The 20,488-nt window shown below is 37.9% G+C and overlaps 1 protein-coding gene across 2 annotated transcripts in view; it reads left to right on the top strand.

The window, feature by feature from the left end:
* The window catches only part of CHCHD3 (coiled-coil-helix-coiled-coil-helix domain containing 3), a 148,295-nt gene that overhangs the window by 22,629 nt on the left and 105,178 nt on the right, over positions 1 to 20,488 (top strand). For both annotated transcript variants that reach the window (XM_082771639.1, XM_082771638.1), the window contains exon 3: positions 2,543 to 2,627. In XM_082771639.1, coding sequence (XP_082627765.1) covers positions 2,543 to 2,627 — 85 coding nt within the window. The remainder of the gene's footprint in view (positions 1 to 2,542; positions 2,628 to 20,488) is intronic.

The raw sequence follows: 20,488 nt of genomic DNA, 5'->3' as shown, positions 1-20,488 counted from the left end.
GAGTTGACTGTGGCTATCTGATCCTTGTTTGGGAACGTACAGGTGTGATATAACAGCTCAGTATCTGTGCAAACGGAGGGTGTGAGCATATCCTTGGATCCAAAAATGGTGGAAGAGTGATGGCAGTAAGAAGAGAATCCCAATAAAACGAGTGCTTGCTTTTTTCCTCCAGGGTTTGTGGTAGCAGTCTGTTAGAAGATCCATGTTTACCTCTGGATTTTCACGCATGCAAGTCTGATTGCAGGCTGGCTTCTCACTTGCCGCTCACGAGTGTCCCCTCACCCTTTCCCAGTGCAGCTCCCTCCTCCGAGCATGTGCTGCGTCTGGCAGGGTGGCTGTCGATTCGTCCTGCTTTCTTTAAGATGCCTCTGACTGAATGAGCTGCCCAAGATTTCCTTACAGTTGATGGAGCTGCTTCATTCATTCATAAAGCTCGCCGTTATCAAAGTCTACTTCAGATGAGAAGAATTGCACTGAACTCTGTTAACTATAAAGGGAACGAGCTAATGATGCTGGGTAGGTGATGTTTGCAGATAAAGCCAGCTCCTGGGGACTAGGTCACTGAGATCCGTGGCTATTTGTCCTTGGCTTTTTTTGTGCATCTCCTTGTTTTTAAAAAAAATTGGATTGCTGCCTGACGTGTAATGATTAGCTGGCTGGACAGAGGGGATACAGGAGTGGGAGACTGCCCCTCTTTGTGGTGTGGTTATTAGGCACCTTCTAAAGCACTTCTTTAGGTTAAAAGTTGTCCCCCCAAAACCAAACCACGAAGTTGTCTCTGAAATGAGGCACCAGCTTGGTGATGGGGGCACTTTACCGGAGCATGATGACACAGGAGCTTAAACCTGCCTGTTTCAGGAGGTCAAAATCGCAATGTTCCACTTCTAGGCAAGAGCTTTAACTGTTAGATTGCAATGGAAGAGGAGAGGCAGATGTCTCATTCTCCTTGGCCTCAGTTTCTGGCTGCTGACAGCTGAATCCCATCTTGGTGCCCAAACAATACAAATGCAACCTGTAAGGGGAGTGCTTTTCTAACTGCTGGCTCACTGCTTGTATTATGCTGTCTTAAAATGATGTTACTGCTTTTTCCCTACCAAAGCAAGTGGTTTTGTTCCTCCTTCTGAGGACAGATGAGGGGATTGTATCACCTTTGTGAGTTTAACATCTATACCCTGCCTAGGTGATGGGCATTTTGGGGTGAGATTGCCCATCTTGTAGCTCTCTGGTTCCACGAGTGGGATTGGAGCCAGATGCTCTGCAGAAATAATGAAGTTATCCTTACACCTGGAATACAAGAGGATGGCAGAGTTAGAGGTGTAGGTGACCTGGTATTCCAAAAATTTCAGATTAAGGTTTATATTGGTAAGAAGCCTGGATACAACTCGATTTTTAATCTTGTTTTACAGCTCTACTGTATAGGAGGAGAAGAAAACTACAGGAGAAATCACTCTTACTTAATGCTACAAATTGACATTTTATACAAAGTTAGTAGCTGTTCTACCAAAGTTTATGTAACTTTTGATTACCCAGCTAACACGTTTTCCCAAAATGGACAATCTGGTTCTTTATTAGTGGGTAACTGGGATTTTGTCTGTTTTATTTCTGCTAGGTATGTGTCAGGCTGTGTTTGGATGGAGATAAAATGTAGGAAACCGTTTCCAAAGTGTGCATTTGTGGGTTTTTTGTTTGTCTTGGCTGCCACAACCATTCGGTGTGGTTTCATCTGGAAATCTAGTGAAACTTGCATGACTGAGAGCTTAAATATCAAAGAGCTATGTGTTCGTAAACAAAAGCCTGATGGAAGGCTTTTGGTAGTCTTAGGTGTCTTTCAAGCTTGTAAAACTTGGTGGATCTCCTACTTTTCTACCTTCACGTGGAAAAGTTAATTCATAGACTTGAAGAAGTTACTTCCATGCTTAAGTCAGTTCTTAACCAGCCTTCCAACTAATTCATCTGATGGAGTCTCAATGAAGAAAATGCATTTTCTGTGTCTGACTGCTTAGATTAAATTAGGAGAAATTTAGGTAAAAGCTTTTTCCAGCAGTAGGAGCTAAATTATCAATATCTAGGATGTTATAAATGCTCTGTTGGGTGGAACATGCATGTGAAAGTACTTGATTCATTACATGGGAAGATGTTTCCCTGGTTCCATATGAATAAAAGTAATCGGTTCAATTTTACTCTTTAGGTCTAAGATTTTTTATTTACCCCAGATTTTACTTTATAGCAGCATATTTCTTAAGAAAAATGCATTTAATTTAACATTTACTATATGGTGCTCTGTTGTTTTTTTTAAATTTTCAGAAGGTACTGTTAATTGAAAAGTTGCTTAATAAGGGTAATTTTTAAAGGCTTTCTAGTGTTGTATATTAAAACTTGAAAGGTGGTTAAACCACAAGGAAATGCTCTGACTGCTTTATAGGAGAAAAAGAAAATAAATAAAATGGTGCACTGTATTATGCTGTTGTTTCTTGGGAATATATTGTACTTAGGAATATATTGGGTTCTGTTAACACTTCGTTTAATTTTCTTTTAATTGTAGTTAATGATGAAGAACTAAAGAAAAGAATAGCTGAAGAATTGGCATTAGAACGAGCCAGGAGAGACTCGGAAGCTCAAAAGAGAAGGTTTGTTTGTTAATAACAGTATTTAAAACAAACATGTACTTAAAGCTTTTATGACTGCTATTTATCCATTTATTATAAGCAGTTGAATTTTGTGCCTCAGGACAAAACGGTTGGGAAGACCTGTTGGCTGTATTGCTAGTTTTGATAGTAAAAATATGTTAAAATCAATGTCTTTTACAAATATATGTTAAAATAACTGAAATTCCCCTGTAGAAGCTGATATAAAATGCTGATCTGAATCCCTTTTGACCTTACGAACTGGACTTTTTTTCCCCCCAGTCTTTTAAGCTCAATTTTCATTGATTTCTCTTGAGTCCAAAAAGTCACTTTGCTATGTAGAGATGGAAATAGCTCAGCAGCATTGTAGAGGTGGGTCACTTATAACCCCTCTGTTTGATCAAAAGGTAAATTTTAGCAGCAGTAGAAATAGTAATTCCTGCTATTTCTGTACGTTTTAGATATTTCTCTGTGCTGCAGTGTTTTCAACTGCTTTAACATTCAATATCGCTTAGTGCTTTGAAGATACAAAGTGTGGTAATAAAACAGTTTATTAGCTGAAAACCTTTTTGATATCGTTCTTGTATATCAGTACTTTTTATGCATGTTTTTTCAGAGTGTAGTTATTGCGAAAGAGTCATGCAGAACACAGCTGCAGAGCTTGGATGCAGCATTTTAAAAATATTCTCTGTGACATTAAGCGTGGTCCTGCGTTAACACTGGCAATTATAAAGTTCCTGTTTGAATTTGACTTCCTTTGGCTGGACAGTGAACTTGGTGGACTGGTGTGGTAATTCATACTTCCTTTTAGCAGCTTTCCTATAAAGGTAATATAACACGTAGGATATAAATGTTAACCTACACATAGGCCTGCCCTCTGAGAATGGGAAGAAAGGCTCATTATGATAGATTTTAAAAATTAGAATGTAATTAGTGCTGCTGAAACTGTCGGCATATATATCCATTGTTTCCTACACATCATTATATTATTATTTAATTGTGTTAGGTTGATGGAGTATATAATTAGATAGGACTATATAAATGTCCCAGAAAATGAATCAGGCTTTTTTAGAATCAGCAATAAAGGAAATCAATGGAATAGTGAAATCTCTCCTCTTTTGAACTGGGCTTTGACAGGGAATCTTGTGTTATATCGGAGCTGAATGTTGACTGCTCAAATTTCATCTAAACACATTTACAGTGTGGAATTACTTGTTTTGTAACTTCAGAATTTTGTCACTTGACACTTCATGGAATTATTAATTTAAATTACTTTTGATTTGGTTTTCATTGGATGTGCATTGGTCTAAAAAGGAAGGAAGTTGACTTGTATCTATTGACCTTCTATTTTATTGGGACTTTGTTGGCTAAGAAAGATGTTACATATGAAAAGGATCGTGTAATGTCTTCCTGTTGTCCTAAAATTAGCTTGAAGAATCTGTGCCTTTGAAATATAAACTATCAAAATAAATTTAAAATAAAAATACCAACAATAAAATGACAAAAAGTCTTGTTAGCAGCTTTTAAATCTTTTCCAGTTGTGATTTTTAGAAGTAACTTTACTTTCTACACAATACACATAATTAAAACTATACTTCATCTGGTACGTAGATGCTCTTTTCATGCTGGATAAAACATTATTAAAAGATGCAGATGTTTACTTACCTATTACTTGGCGTTTTAAGGGCTGAATTCTGTTTGAAGTTTGTGTTTTAAAAGTATTTGAGAAGCACTGCAGCTCCTGCAGACTGTGTTCTTCTGAGAAGGAAGTGAGTGCTACTCTGTCGACCACTTTAAGAACAGATTTATCTGTTTCAGATTCAGAAATATACCTACCCCTCCTGTTTTCTTCCAGTTCAGAAAGCAGTTTCTCCGTAATTCAGGGAGGAAGGTCTGTGCAATGTTCTTTTTAAAGTCAGGATCCATACTTTTAGGTCTGCAATTTTTTGTACAACTTCATGTATTGGTCTCGTGGATGCTCACGTACTTTTAGAGTCAGTGTAATTTTTCATCATTACTGGACTTCAGTTTTGAAGCAAACACTTAAGAGGTAGGTGCACGTTGTTGAGGTAGGATGTTTTGTATCTTGCATGTCTGCCCACTGCAGAGTACTCTAGGTAATATAAACAAGACAAGGTAAAAAGACAACTTTAAATTATAGTTATTTGTAGAAAGCATGCAAGCATATTGTTGGAAAACAGAACAAAATCTGAGTTCTCAGCTATACTGTGCTTAAAACATGTGTCAGAATAAAACTATTAACAGAGAACAGTTGGTAACATTTACGTGTCTATAGTTACACATGAGAAAAGGGTGGAGGATGCGGTGTACAAGTGCACCAGTGTTGTTTAAGGCTGGTTGGACTGGGAAGCGTTGTGTCCCATAGCCGTGTTGATAGCATCTTGTAGAACTGTAGTTCACAAGCTCTCCAGGCTTGTATTTCAGGCCCTTTGATAGGGAAATGAGGATAATGAAGCCTGACCCCTGAACCTTGACAAGAGATTTGTAACTTTTATCTGGGGAAAACCAAGTCAGAGTGCTCTACTTCTAGTTGAAGGCTAGACCTTGCACTTTTGATCTGTTAAAAATGCAATTTGCTGACCTACTGCTTTTCTTTGTTGACTGTCCTTTAAATCACTTACTGATGATATGTGACACTGAGATCCATAATTAAAGCTTTTGTGGTGCTGCATCCATTTATGAATTTTTTTACAAAAGATGGTGCATTTTGAATGCGTATGTTTTCATTCCTTTCTTGAAAACATTTTTTCTTATCGTTAAGTGAAAAGACATTTAAGCATAAATATCTGAAACTTGCAACTGTTTTTTGTCTGATTGCAACTGCCTAATGGCTAATTTCGGTACTGTTTGTATGCAGAGTATGACCACGTTTTGATATAATTGCAATGTTCTACTCATTTAAGGAAGAATTTTTTAACTTTAAGTTTCTTTATAATTTATTTATTCACACATACATATATAGTAAGGGTACTTCAGCTCTACTTTAGTAAGTTAAGATCTGCACTTATTTCTGGGATTAGAAATGAAGGCTGACTGTTCAGCTTGCATTATTGGTGGCATTAAAATACATTCATAATACATCAATTCCACAGTTCTTGTTCAAGGAGACTTTGAATAATAATAATTCAGACCCAACTTTAGACTATGTGCCTAAATGGCATGCCCACTGATCCTTCAGGTATTTGAGAATGCTGCTTCATCTTTTTAATCCCTTTTGTGTGTGATTGAATATGGTTATAAACCTATATTCTTCTTTGCTGAGGATATGGAGCTTGCTGAAACCTGTGTCTTTGTGAGAATTGGATGAAAACTGGGAGGCTCCTTGGGAACTTATATTTCCCCACAAATAATGATGAATCTTTCTAGAATTTTCTTCACTCAGTTTGGAAGTTCAGATTAGCAGCAGTGGAAATATAAAGTTTAATAACCACCATCAAGATAACGTACAGGGCTTTTAGTCTGTTGGTGGAAATTTGGGCACTTCCAGTGGCAGAACTTTCGATGTCTAACTTTACTGAGTCATGACACCACCTCATCTCACTTACTCTTTATGCAGTCCTACTAATGGACAAACATTCCTGGAAGTGCTTTATTAAGCTGCCTTTTAGCTGAATTTCCCCAGGGAATATATCTACTTATTCTGATAGACTGGAAGTGTACAGTCACTGTCCATAAAAGTCTCTTTTCTTTCCATCTTCTTAAATGAAAGCAATGTTTATTCTCTCAGAAGTGGGCAGAGTTGTATGTGAAGGAATGATCTGCTGGTTGGCGTTGGAGATGGGGTATTGGGATCTTTGGTTGGACTAGGAGGTAGGGATTCTTGTGCTCTCCAGGCAGTTAGGACTGTTCGGTCCTGAATTTCACTGCCCTGAATGTCAAAATAAAACTATATTAACCGCTAACCTGAAGAGTCAGTAGTCATGCTAATTTATTCATTCTTCTACTCAGCCCAGCTATTGTTTCTCACTTTGATTTTGGAACGTTAAAAAAGTTTTATTTTGAGTCTTTTCATTTCGAGAAGTTAAATAGATAATTATTCAAATACAACAGAATTTGCAGTGACTGCATTAGTAGATATGGCCAGTTAATGTGTCCAAAGCTTCTGTCTTATGATAATATTCAAGTCAGTTTACAGGTTGTAATACTTTCAGTATTAGAACAAAAATAGAGTAATACTATTATTATAGTGGGAAATGATAGAGAGCTAATATTCTGAACAGAAGAAGGAAGAGTAATGTGCTTTTTCCACTAGAGAAAATATATTCTTTGTTTTCCATTTTATGTCAGTACCTACAAATACTGTGTCCTATCCCTGTAGTGTTACAGAGGAACTCCTCTCTTTATAAGGTTTCTTATTCCTGAAATCAGAGTCCAGGTTGGTACCTTAATGGTGTGTGTGTGGCTTACTGAGTGATTGCTTTTGGGACCTTTGAAGGCTTTTTGGGTGTGTTTTTTGTTGCTACCTCTGTTGTGTATGGACCCTTCAGACCAAATGGAAAAGCAAGCTTTTGGCCCCTGTGAAGTACGTGCCACAACCTCTGTGACACGGCTCTGGAAGAAAAGATTCCTAAAAATGAGAGAATAGGCAGAAGAACCTGAGTTTGACATTTGTGACAGGTAAGAAAAGATAAGCGTTGACATAGTTTCTTTTCCACAAAGTTCTTAACTTCTTTTCTCAAGTGTCATAATAGAAAGAGATGCCAAATTTGTGAAACTAGTTATTTGCCATGACATGAAATTATACAAAATATGACAACGGAACTTCTGAATCCTTTAGCTGTTTGGATTTCTTCCTGGGGTATAGTCTTACAGATATAGATCATTATGCTATGTCTTGTCACAGCTATTGTGCTTTATTTGAATCATTTTGTTAATGAGGGAGTCTGAAATAGCTTTGCTGTGTCAAAAGACTTTGAAGTAATTAGGAGGATTTAGAGTAGAATGGAAGAGATCAGTTGGAAGGGACCTACAAAGATCATTGAGTCCAGCAGCCTGACCACTTCAGGGTTGGCCAAAAGTTAAAGAATGTTGTTGAGGGTTTTGTCCAAATGCCTTCTGAGCACTGACAGGCATGGGGCATCAACCACCTCACTAGGAAGCCTCTTTTCCAGTGCTTGAGACTGAACGAGATGGTGCCGTGGCTCATGAACTACGGCTATGAGAAGCTGCATCTGGTCATCAGATGTACCTGCTCCATTGACATCTGCAGAGGGCTTTGCACAACTCACTGGACCAGTGGGTGGGGGACAATGTGACATTAGTAGCTGTCAGCCCTAGGGATCCCAAAATGCATGTTTGCAATACCAAATTAAAAAAAAAAAAAAGTGTTAGGATAAAGGGATTTATCATAAACTTTATCAATCATGAGATTTTCTAGTTTTCACTGTTCTTGTTTCTCAGTCTCTGTGGCTTGCTTTTTTGGCCTTACTGCTAGAATGTGGTACTGTAACTTTATATATAAAATATAAAATCTTATAGATGGTATGCATTATAGTAATATATAGTAACATACATGGTATACATAGTAGTATTATAGTAATAATAGGTTGCTTTTTGCCTTTGCTTACTCTGGACAAGCTCAGCAAATATGTAGTATATTTTCTAATTTCTCAAGAGGTCAATTTGTATGAGTAAAATATGAGTAAAAACTGTAAATGTTGTGGCTCTGGAGAACAAGCGTGGGGGAGGTAGCTGACATTTTCTCCTCTGATCTTTAATGTGCAAATCGAAGTTTATCTGCCACATACTTTCGTCTTGAATATAGAACTAGAACTACTCATTTATCAGGATGTATGATGCCATGCTGATGGTGCTTGATAATTTTTTTATAAAGAGTTTGCATGATGAAAGGCAGAAGAAAAGATACCTTGAAAAAATGTTGTTCACTTTTACTATCCTCAACATAACGATAAAAATTTTAGCTACTGTCAACCTTGATAGACTACTAGGTGCCTCTACTGAGATGTACGCAAAAAATACTTAAATAAGAAGCAAATGAAGGATGTGATTTCCCACAGAAACTTTTCATAAACGAATACTTAGTATTCCCACCCCTGAAAATCAAGGAAAATTCAGCCTTGTTTATTTTGCAACTCATTTAGCTTAGGCTGATTATATTTGTGGGCTTTCAGTAGCTTTTGCTTGAGAAGTATTTCCCGGCTTCCACTCTTTCTATATAATTTGGCACGTGGTAAATATATGTAGACTGAGGTGTTTTTGAAAAATGCTGGTGCTTGACAGTCTGTTCAGTATTGCAGAAAGTTTATTTTGTTCAGGTCTTCGATGTATTTCTGCATAATTTTGTTAGCATGCTAAGTGTATGTTTCTATGCAGTTTGCTGATGTATGAGTGTCCCCAGAGCCCTTCCCCGTGTTTAGTTGTACTTGAACTGTCCTACGTTAATCTCCCACGATTCCAGCATTTGTTTCCTAGACTATCAGTATCTGCTGTAAGTAGGAATTTTACGGTAGGGAAAGGCTTCAAGTAAGCTTTCGTTTGGTCAGTGGCCCTTCCGTAACTGTTTCTAGGTCTGCTCTAAAATTGTTTAAGGCTTGATGAAGGCAGAAAATTATAGGGACTAGGGCTGAGCATTGTATAAGTGTTGATCAGAATCTTACTAAAAATGATCTGATGTATGTAGAAGTTACAGCAGTATATGAAATATCTTTTAAAACCTCTGTTTAGATGGTCTCAACCCTGAAAGCTCACTTCTATTTAAATGAGGGTCATGGCTAGATGAGATCTACAGACAAACATTTCTGGTGTAGCCTCCACCAAACCCAGCTGCTCAGCAGGGATGAAGGTGGAAGGGTAACCCCCTTAGCTCTTCAGCCAAGGTCCAGAGAGGTTGATGTAAAGATCTGAAGCACATACTTGAGCTTCTCCATGGCACTTCATCTGAAGCAGAGCAAGAAACTTTCCCGTGATCCCCTGTGGAGAGAATTGGGTGGGTGGTAGCTGTCAGCGGATGGGAAGTGGTGGTTGTCTGGAGACCAACAATTAACTGTCTCCTAACTACCTTGTATTACAGCTGTGAGCCTCTATTCTGTATTGTAGTCTTATTCAGTCCTTGCCCAGCTTCCTGGGCCTTCTAGAGAGTGCCTAACACAATTCCTGTTCTCACTTTCGTGGATTGGCTTCTGCTCATTTTTGATGAGGTCAAAAAGACAAATTAGTTGGTAATGGCTTTTTTAAAGTTTTGCTATTCCTTGACTGTCTCATCTCCTATGACTTCTTTGGAAAGCTTTTGTCTTGAAAGCCACTTGAAAAATGTTTTTTTCTTTTTTTTTTTTTTTTTTCTTTTTTGAATAAAACAGATCATAGATTTTCAAACACTCCCTGGTAATGAATTGTTGGAGTCTGTTCTACTTGGCTAGCTGGGCTCCATATGGTGTAGTATTTTGTCTGTCATTAGCCAGATAACTTATTGCAGCCTCTGTATTTCTAAACATCCTCATCTGTTTAAAGAAAATCTTTCTAAACTCTAAATCAGCTTTTAAAAATACGTACACAGTGGTGCACAAAGGTGGCTCTCAGTGGTAGGTTATCAGATTGCAGCCATTAGTTTCTTTTTTTTTTTTCTTTCTGTGCTTGGGGAGGGTCTCTGTAACTGCGATTCACTTACGGTTTAATTGATACTCTGATGTGTCTGAGTGCTTCCCCCCCGACCTTGTTTTGTCATGTCTCAGCAGTGCGTTGCATATATGACAGGCTCTTAGTAAACTTCATGGCGGGGACAGCTTTTGCAGAAAAGAACAACAAATCCTCCAGTGCAAATGCGAAGTGAAAGAAGGATGAAGAACAATATTAGAGGAGAACCCTTTGGGAAACTACTCACCAAAAATGTTATATTAAAATCAATACTGGGGCTCGACCTTTTTGTGGTACTGTATATTTTAAAGCTTACTATTGATTTCTGTTTTAATAACATGCTTATTATAGTTTACTGGCACAGGTCTGCAGAACATAAAGGAAAATAAAATGGTTTATTTAGAATATTCATTTTATATTTTACTGAGACTTTAATTTATGAAGAGCATATTAATTTATTTTCAGTTCATATGGGTAGTGCATTAAATGTGACGAAAAATTTTTGAAGTAGATTTTTTTTCATCCTAAACGATTCTATTTTCTGAGGTAATTAGCTATGTCAAATTGGGAGAGTGGCTTTTTCTCCCAGTATTCTTCCCACAGGGGACAAAAAGCTACTTTGTTAGTCAGAAAATAGTTATAATCTAGTATTCTGCCACAGGGGCCTCTTGATAGTGTGAAAGTGTGAAAACAGTCAGGAAAATTGTCTCGTCCCTACTGCTGACAGTAGGATAGAAAGCTGGAAATACTTCCATGAAATAGCAAAAGTGAATAGAATTGTTTCAGCTTCTACGTCAGGAATAAGAATTTTATGTGTTCTGACATGAGTGACCATACTGTTTTTAAAAAGCAGCTAAAGTTGGTAATTGAGTTTTAGGAACACAGGCATTGTCACAACAGGCCCGTGCTGGAGGCTTGCCGCCTCAGGTAGGCCTTTCTCTGACAGGGTTTTCATGAAGTAAGTACTGTAGAGGTTCAAGCACTGTTTAAAAATACTATTGAGAGAAATTGTTTGTAGACCAAAGTTTCTTCATCAGTGTTGTCATTCCTGGATGGAAAAAAAAAAAAAAAAAAGAAGATACTGGTATAAGAAGCTCTACGTGTGAAGTAAAGCTCGGCTGTCAGCACTGCCACATTTATGTAGCCTGTGGAGAATTGCGCTTTGTTCATACACCTTCATACAGTGTGACTTGTCCTCAGTGGATGGTTAGCCTTTTTCTCATATAATATTCAGTGTAATAGGGAAATTTGAGAGAACAAAACTTGCTCATTTATAGTTACAAACAGGACTTTAGAAGCGAAGCCCTAAATTGCATATAAATTGGAAAGGCCAGCTAACATGACAGCTAGAAGGGGTCTCCCGTCTCTGAATGTGACATGCACATATGTGTGACTCACGTACATTATTTGAAGATGTATAGTTCGTTGCACACTAGAGAGAGGACTTAAAATAGCAGCTGGATAGGATTGTCGAGTAAGCTTTTACAGAGTGGGACATCTGATAACATAGGAATGTGGTGAAGGCTGTTTGCTTACCAGAACAAAATATACAAGTTTGATGTGTGTGACTGTTTACAAAACAAAACAAAACAAAAAAAACCAACAGACCGAAACAAAAAAAAAAAACACATTTGCTTTGACTGTCCAAAGGGCCAATTCAGCCTCAGGGCTGGGGAGCACCCAAGGAGAAAGAGACAGATTTTGGCATCGCTTCTACAGGTTGAGTTCCTTCTGTTTTCCCTTCCTGGCCATGCCCTTCTCCCCTCTCACAGCACAAGTATCCCATGTCCTGTCTGACACCCAGCAAAAGATTTAGAAGTGAATTTATTCTTCAATGGGTGTAATGCTATTGAGGTCTGGAGGTTTTATGGGATAACAGTGCTCTGCCGGAGGAAAAGAAGGAATGGGCAGTGTCAGGCTGGGTCAAGATCCTTTGTGTTTGAGGGAGAAGTAACGAAATGCGAAGATGCTTGATGTTTGGGCACAGATTGACCTGTAAAACACTATTATGGTCAGGTGAGGTATTGTAACTGATCCCTCTTCCAACAGCCAACTGTTGAAGATATAATTTTATAATGGGGGTGAAGTCACCTGATTGGGATTGCATTGCACCTTCTGTTTTTTATAGTCTTAAAAGTTTAGCACGTTATCTTACCTGCAAAATGCTTAGGAAACAAAAATATTTGAAGCCATGCTGCTTAGAAGGATGCAGGTTTGGAGATACCAGCCTGCCAGAGGAGCCCCTTTTGTTTTCCTTGTTGTTTTCTGGGAAGAAAAAACAGTATTTGGCTATGGTCAGGTTACTCTCCAAGATTCTGTTATTGGTCTTACTCTTAATACTGTTATGTCTGGTGCTCAGTATATGCAGGGATGAATCTTGGAGACAGGAAGTGAAAATTGAAGAAAGCAGCGCTATAATTCACCCCTACCTTTATAAACCCCCATTTTCAAGGGATTATTTTTCACTTTGATTTTTAAACTTGGCATCTCAGCTGACAATGGTATACGAAGCTTCATCTTGATAAGTTTATTTCTCAGGGAGATTGGAGAATGACTTGAAGCCAGTGAGTTTATTTGGAGAGAGCATCAACAAAAATAACACTGCTTCATAGTTTTATAGTTTTAGATTCAAGGAGGGAGGAGGAAAACTATTCCCCCATGGCAATTTAAAACAAATCTTTGCTTTCAAACTGCTGAGCTCTTTCATTTTGAAAAGTAGCAAATAAGTAGACATAGAAAAGAAACACTTTTTTTTTTTTTTTTTTTAAAAAAAAAAAAGGTAACTACCCCTTCACTTTAATGGAGAATTAATGTTGTCATAATTTCATGACTGCCTTTGCAGATCCCAAGAGGAGTGATATTAAATTGGAAAGTAATTTCAACTGGAGTTATGAGAATATCAAGAAAAGTCTCAACTAAATACTTATACAAATTATGTAAAACAGTTTTACTATTCTGATTTGGGTTCTCTGCATGCCTCTGGCATAAAGGTAGAAATTTGTTCATCTATTCTGTCTTTATATAAAACTGATTTATATGCACATATTTTAAAAACAGTGGCCATATGAAGTATAATTAAACCCCCCCATGTTTAAACAGCCTTCCCTTCCTCCTGCTCAACCACCTCTATACTCCCCTAGAGAAGGAAGACAACCTACAAAACACCAAGCACCCTGAGAAAAAAAAAGTTAACCCAACCAACTTAGGTAAGGTATCAGCACACCGACAGGAGTTAGTGTCCATCTTGCACTAGGTATTAACAAGCTGTCTGTGGAAGTCTTGTTGATAAATTGAAGAGCTGTATATAATTACAAGTCTTGAAATTAGTGTCTTTGATCTCTTGATCAAGCACTGGCACATAAAATAACATGGCCATTAGCAAAGATTTTCAATTGACAGATGTTATGCTGAGGCTGGAGGGCAGCTGGGAAAAGGAAATGAATGACATGTTCAGCTGAATGTTATTGCTTGAACCTCGTTGTTACGGGTGATTTTAGAAGTACAGCATTGAAGCAGAGGGAGGATGATCGAGAGAACAGAGAAATGGTTAAGCAGGTAAGGTGGAACATAGTTTTATTTTACCAAGATAAATTGTGCAGAGTAGGTTGGTGTTCTCCTGGGTTGTATAACAAGCTAAAGAAGGATAGCAAACCAGACTTCCTACTGTAAAGCAAAACACTCAGTGTTTCGCTGTCTTGGATATTAATACCAGACACAAAAATGCCTGAAACTAATCCCAGAACTGTAAAATTATTTGGGACTGACCAAAGACTAGATTGTAATGGGACATACTGGAGGGAGGGATTGCCATAGTATTGAAAGTTTGTGTTGTTTAGGGATCAATTTGGTAATTACCACCACTTTCCTACTTTCAGTATATTTTCTATATATTTTTTGAAAATGTATTTTCAACATATTTTCCAATGAGTGATCCACAAACTTCTTGTATGCGTATGGCCAGCATTAAGGAGGGACAGGTCATTGTGAGGAAGAAATGCCTATGGACTAGAGTAGTGGAGTTCCTGTTAAAAATAATAATACGAAGTATGAGCACAGGAAAGTAACAGTAATTACTATGAGACCATTCTAAAATCTCCAAAAAGAAAAAGATGTGTGAAACAGATGATGAACACATTTGTTTTTGTTATATTAATTCCCAAGATCCAGAGCAGCTGCCAGCTCTCTTCAGAGGACAAAAAGACCTCCTAGTTCATATCCTGAGCGTGTAACGTGGCCTCTCTCATTTTCTCTTCTTCCTTCTGTTTCTGCATTTTAACTTGTCTCTGAGCTATTGGAAATTGCCTGGCTTCTGTGGCCAGTCAGCTGGGATGGTTTCAGTCGTACCGGTAAGTGCCTGGTTGCCCATTGCTCGTATGGCCCTGGGGGAAGCCAGATACCAGGTCTGGAGTACGTTGGGTTAGATGAAGAGGGCTCAATTTTTGCACCCTGCTGGTGTGTAGCACAAATTGCCTTACTCAGCATTGTTTGGTGGGACAGGGAAGGGGAGCACTGCTGCCACCTTAGATCTCTCCTCTCTCCTTCCACACGTTGTTACCATTACAGCTTTTGATGATTTGCAGCGAATTTGTGATAAGAATTTTGATTGTGAATCTTGTGGTCTATAGAGAGTACAGCAATTTTGATCGACGTATTCCCACTTGAATAGTTTTGAACTAAGCAGCCATCAAGTGATTGCAGATCAGGATTTGATGACCTGCATCTTCGCTTTCTTTGATTTTATAATGCCATGTTTTTATAGCTTTAGCATTTTTCCTTTGCCTTGCTTCATTTCTATTTTACCAGTCCTAATTGTCTCTTATTTAATAAAATCTGTTTAGTATGGAGAGGTCTCAAAAACCACTTGGGTGGAACATAATTTTGGGGAAGTTGTATTCCAATCTTAAATTTAGCAGAGGCTTCTGTTCTCCAATGGATGTTTTTTAGTAATGGTTTGAGTTCTGCTCCCTTCCCACAACAGGGCAGTGCATAATTTATAATACAATTCACGTATAATGTCACCAAAAGAACACAGTAAAATAGAGGAAAAAAACCACTACATTTTGCCTATCTGTGACAAATGGGCAGTAGATAATGCAAAAATTGAAGGTAAAAGGTTTGCTTTGTACAACATGGGTATGTGGTGCAGAAGAATGATGTTTCCTGTGAACTTTTGCATAAACTGAAACGGAGATGAGTTTTTCTTAAATGTGTAAATAATGCTGGAAAGTGTCTTCAATTCAAGCAGAACTTTTTCGTGTTGTCATTCTGAGACTTCAGTAGAGAAAGAGGCATTGCCAGTGATTCTGTGATTCAGGTAATTTATTTTTCATATCTCTGGCCTTAACCAAGTTTTGTAGGAGCAGATGAGCGTTAGATAAGTAATGTATCTGAATTTGCAGCCAGGTGAATTTGAGTAAGAGAAATATCCATTTCACACTTCCCAGTTTAAGTTTAGGTTAAAGGTTTTCCTGATTTCTCGAGCATCTTTTCAAATCCCTTGTCAGCAACAGTGATTTTCAACAACATTCGTGTAGCACATTGAGTATGCATTCATTAAATATTGAAAGTCAGTGCTGGGAAACATTATTCATTCATTAATATTGCATCGTGGCCTAAACTGCATTGTTCAAAACATTTTTGGATGTTATGCAAGTCTGTCAGAATGCATTAACTTTCTTGGTTGCGTCAAGCTAGGAAAAAAAAACAACACACAAACAAACAACGAACGGTTTCCACTGTAAATCCATTGTACTCTTATTTTTAGTTAGTGTAAGCTTTCTGAAGTCTCAGTGTAAGGAAATATACAGATATACTTTTTCAATGCTGAAGTGTTGGAGTTTTGTGTCTTTTTACATGGACTTCATACATCAGGTTAGTTTCCAGTTTTTAAGACCAACACCTCTTTAGATTTTCCTGCATTCTGTAGAGCAAAGGACTCTGATTTTCCCAGTAGTGGACTTTGAAACAGGAAATATTTTGATTTTGGTTGGCTGGAGGTAATGAAAAATGACACGGGTCACGCTTCGGACTTGAGTGAGTTTATCTTGGATCACCACAAATCCATCAGATTGTGTAACTTGGAGCTGTAATAAAGATATAACAACTGGCAAGTAATCATTTCCCTGAAAAGTAACAAAAAGAAAATGTTTAATCTTTGATAGAGTAATAAATTTTCAATATCTGGAAATAAGAAGGGCTGAAAATGATACATCGCTCTATTTGCTTTTAATATTGTATTGTTTGCCAGTTTTGGATTTCCCGTGCATTGTGGATTAGTTTGGAATAAAGCACGTAGTGGCCATCAGAGCTCAAGACTCACAAAGCTGCTGTTTTTCTTTTCTTGTTTTGCTCTTTAGCATTTTCTCTGTGTTGTTGTTGTTGTCCATGAATTAAAAGGTGCTTTTTCATTAGTGATAATGTTTAATGTCTGCAGGTGTTTTTCAAGAATGACAGAAATGGATATTTCGAAGTAAACAATTGAGCGACTTCTTCTGGATTGAGGCTTAAATTATTCATCTTGTTAGTGTGGCTAACGTGGTTCACGCTGTGCAAGATTACAGTACCATGTCGTAAATTCAGATGGTATAATTAACAATTTTATTTTCCTGAACCCATTTTCAAAATGGATCTGAAAAGGATAAAAGGACGGAAGTTTTATTTCTTTTCAGAGTTTGTTTCTTAAAAAGAGATGACAGGAAATGTTCCACTTGTCCCATTAGAGAGCCTTCGGGCTTCATTGTTTGTTTCTTAAATTCCTGCTTCTGCTTCACAGTGATTGGGAAGTTTGACTTCATTTTTTATTTTTGTGGACTCTGTATGATAGCTGCCTGTTATTCATTTTAAGTCACTACTCAATTCAGCATTTTTTTGCTGGTATACACTCATGAAAGTTGCATATAATAACCCTAGTTCTGTTTGAGTAGAAATAGCCAAGCTGATCTTTAAGGTCCCTTCCTATCCAAACCATTCTATGATACGTACAGAAAGTTTGAAAGCTTGAGAATTAAAATAGCTGCTTTCTCCATAAGATTTTAAATATACATTTATTCTATTTATTTCTTAATATGCATTCATTTAGGCAAATTTGCTTTTCCTCTACTGTCAACTGCAGTAAATGGCTGAGATGCACCAAGCAATTGGGATTTTTATGTCCCGTGGTGGTTGTGATGGTCACCGATAACTGATGGTGTGGTTGGGTGCTAGCTGGTCCCACCTGCAGCCTGTTCTGGTGACAGTGTGCGGGACAGCAGCACTGCTGTGATATTCCAGTGGTTTTTCCTTCTGGACAAGTCAGAACCTCCAGAAATAAATCTTCCTTTCGGAGGAGTGGGGTAAGCATTTCAGGCTGTCTTACTGTGCTCTGACAAGTCTGGTGTATTCACATGTGGGTTCTGTTACTAGCATGTAGCGTGTTCATAATTAGTTGAAAAGCTATGTAATAAATGCCAGCCACCTGGAATATTACAATCACTGCTTTTATAGAAAACAAATGAAGATGGATTAAAAAAAAGAGGAATGCAGAAACCAAAAGATTATTCTGCTAAATCTAGGTATTCCCACTTTGGCTTTGGTCTGAAGATCTACTCAAAGGAGAGGGTTAGGACAGATGTTTAGGCCATGTTTATCTTTTGATTTTTTGCCTCAGTCTCTCCTGCCCAGCCCCACAAAATCTAAATGTAAGAACAAATTGGCTTGAGTATATGTGAGCAGCTGTCAGAAATCTTACTTACCTGTTGCCTGGTGCAAGATAACTCCTTGAGAATAATGTAAAAGGTTTAATGTTGGGCTTAAACAGAATCTGATTTAGATGGAGTGTCCTGTAAACATAGTTTTGATTAAAAAGACCTCAGGAATAAAGCAGTCAAAAAATATGGTAGGACTTAAATATGATAACTAAAAATATCCAAATTCTTATTATGCTTCTGTTTGTTCTGAGATCCATAAATCTTTGGTGAATGTTATATCAGAATTTACCTAGCCTCCTGCATTTTCTTCCATTTCTTTTCTTTGTGTGTGTGTTTTTTTTTTTTTGCTTGTGACAGGAATGCTCAATCATCCTCCAGACTGTTTTTGAGGAAAACCCAAACTTCATCTATTTAGGTCTGTGCCTTGTGTTCAGTAATTTTGATGCATGCAGTGGTGTCCTGCTCAGAGTGGCTGTGAGTGGTATTGTCTCCAATGAGATGGGAATTACTTGAATTTAGGAATTTTCTCTAAAGGGATCTTGAATCAAGTGTTTCATTCAGATGGGTAAGCTTTGTAGCTGTCACAGTATTCATTTGCAAAGGAAATTCAATCATTTATTCTCCTCTAGCTAAGCTCCTAAGTCCAATCTTTAAAAGCAGTAAGAGCCTCAGGCAGAGCAGAAAAATTTTATTTTCTGCTTTGGGGGAAGCAGGATATTTGCAGTGTTGTCTATTGGTACAAAAGCGTGCCCCGTTTTAGCCAGTACAGCTCCTTTTCTTGTGGCAAAAGCTTTTAGTTCACGGGGTCATATAATTAAATATTTTGTCTATCAGCAGATCTCTGGACAGATGGAAAAGTCTCTTTAATGGATACCAAAATGCAGTGTGAAAATCACCAGCAAAAGGAAGACTAGGGGAAATGTGTACCCACTCACGGTGAAGTGGGACAGAGTTCCAGTGACAAAGGACAGAAAATAGGCTGAGATACTCTGTGCAGCCTTCATCTATAAGAAAACTAGCTTTCAGGAATCCCAGCACCTTGAGATCAGCGGGAAGGGAGCACTGATGACTTACTGATGGAGAAGGATGATCAGGTTAGGATGTTACACAAACTGGACGTAGATAGGTTCATGGGGACTGGCACGTTGCACCCACGGGTGTGAGGGAGCTGACTTTAGATCATTGCAAGGCCAATTCTTTTTGAAAGGTCATGGTGGTCGGAAGAGGTTCCTGAAGAAGGTAGGAAAGCAAATGGCACTCCGATTTTCACGAAGTGTGAGCAGGGAGATCTGAGGACCATGCCAAAAAGCAATCGAAACAAACTGAAAAGCACGAAATTCCACATGAACACAAGGAAATACAGTGGAGCAGGTCGCCCAAAGACAATGTGAAGTCTCCATCCGTGGAGATAACCAAAACCCAACTGGAGACCTTCCTGGGCGTCCTGCTCTGCCTGACCCTGCTTGAGCAGGGAGGTCGGACAAGATGATTACAGAGGTCTGTCTGCTGTCAAAAGGCAGGAACTTCTGCTTTCTGTGTATATAATTGTATGCAATGAAATAGCTCAGAACATGAAATACTGCCAAATGTTAATCCAAACCTGCGTATGTAGAGGTTCTTGTTAATACTCTACGTACTTTCAAATATCCCTATGGAAAAGCGATAGCATTGCGTGCTTTATTTGATTAAATCAGTTGCTGTAACTAGATAGCTGTACACTTGAAACAGTATTTCATAATTATTTAGAGTATTTTGTTCAAACTATCAACTTTGCAGAAAAATGTACAGCAAGCAACCTTCTCTGCTGTTTCAGCAGCTTTTTTTTAAAGCACTTTCTGTGTAAATGATCAGTGTAATGCATAATGTCTTTTGTCTGTTAACTGGAGCTTTCCGCTTAAATGTGAGAACCATTATATTGAGCCTTTAATTTTGTTGTAATTAAAAATGTCATTTTAAGTGGTCTATTTATGTGGAATTCTTGGAATAGTGGACGGTACTGACACGTTGTGCTATTTAATTGCCTATAAATTGCAGATACGGATTTATTTATTTATTTATTTTACTTTTGGCTAGGTAATAATATAATTTATTATTGTAGATTTAGCTGATGTTTGCCTTCACTCAGCAGCAGCAGCATGCTGAATGCCAGCAAAATGAATTTGTAATGTCAAGGAAGGAAACTACTGTAAGTTGATGTAAGCAAATGTTTGAGATCAGAAGATAGCTGCCTTGTGTTTGTTTCATTAAGCTCCTACGAGCCACCCAATTATGTAACTCAAATAAATGAAAATTACTTCAAAATCCTACTTCTTCTTTTAAAACTCCGGTGAATTTAAATCAGTTGTGATGGGCATATAGGACATTTTTGTGGATAAAAGTTGCCCAAAGTGGAAGAAGTATCGTGGATGCTTCAGGAAGTTAGCTAGTTATATTTTATTCTGTAGGTACAGCGAGATACATCTCTGATCACAAGAATGAGGATTTGAGTAGATAGGAAAGACTTAATATTTTTGCTTTAAGGCACTGTTATGTGCAAGTCAGCCTTGGATGTTTCTGAAGAACATAAAA

The sequence above is a fragment of the Aythya marila genome, assembly GCF_965140915.1.
Source record: "Aythya marila genome assembly, chromosome: 1".
Classification (NCBI taxonomy): Eukaryota; Metazoa; Chordata; class Aves; order Anseriformes; family Anatidae; genus Aythya; species Aythya marila.
The sequence above is the reverse complement of the archived record's forward strand: the minus strand, read 5'-3'. Positions and strand labels throughout refer to the sequence as shown.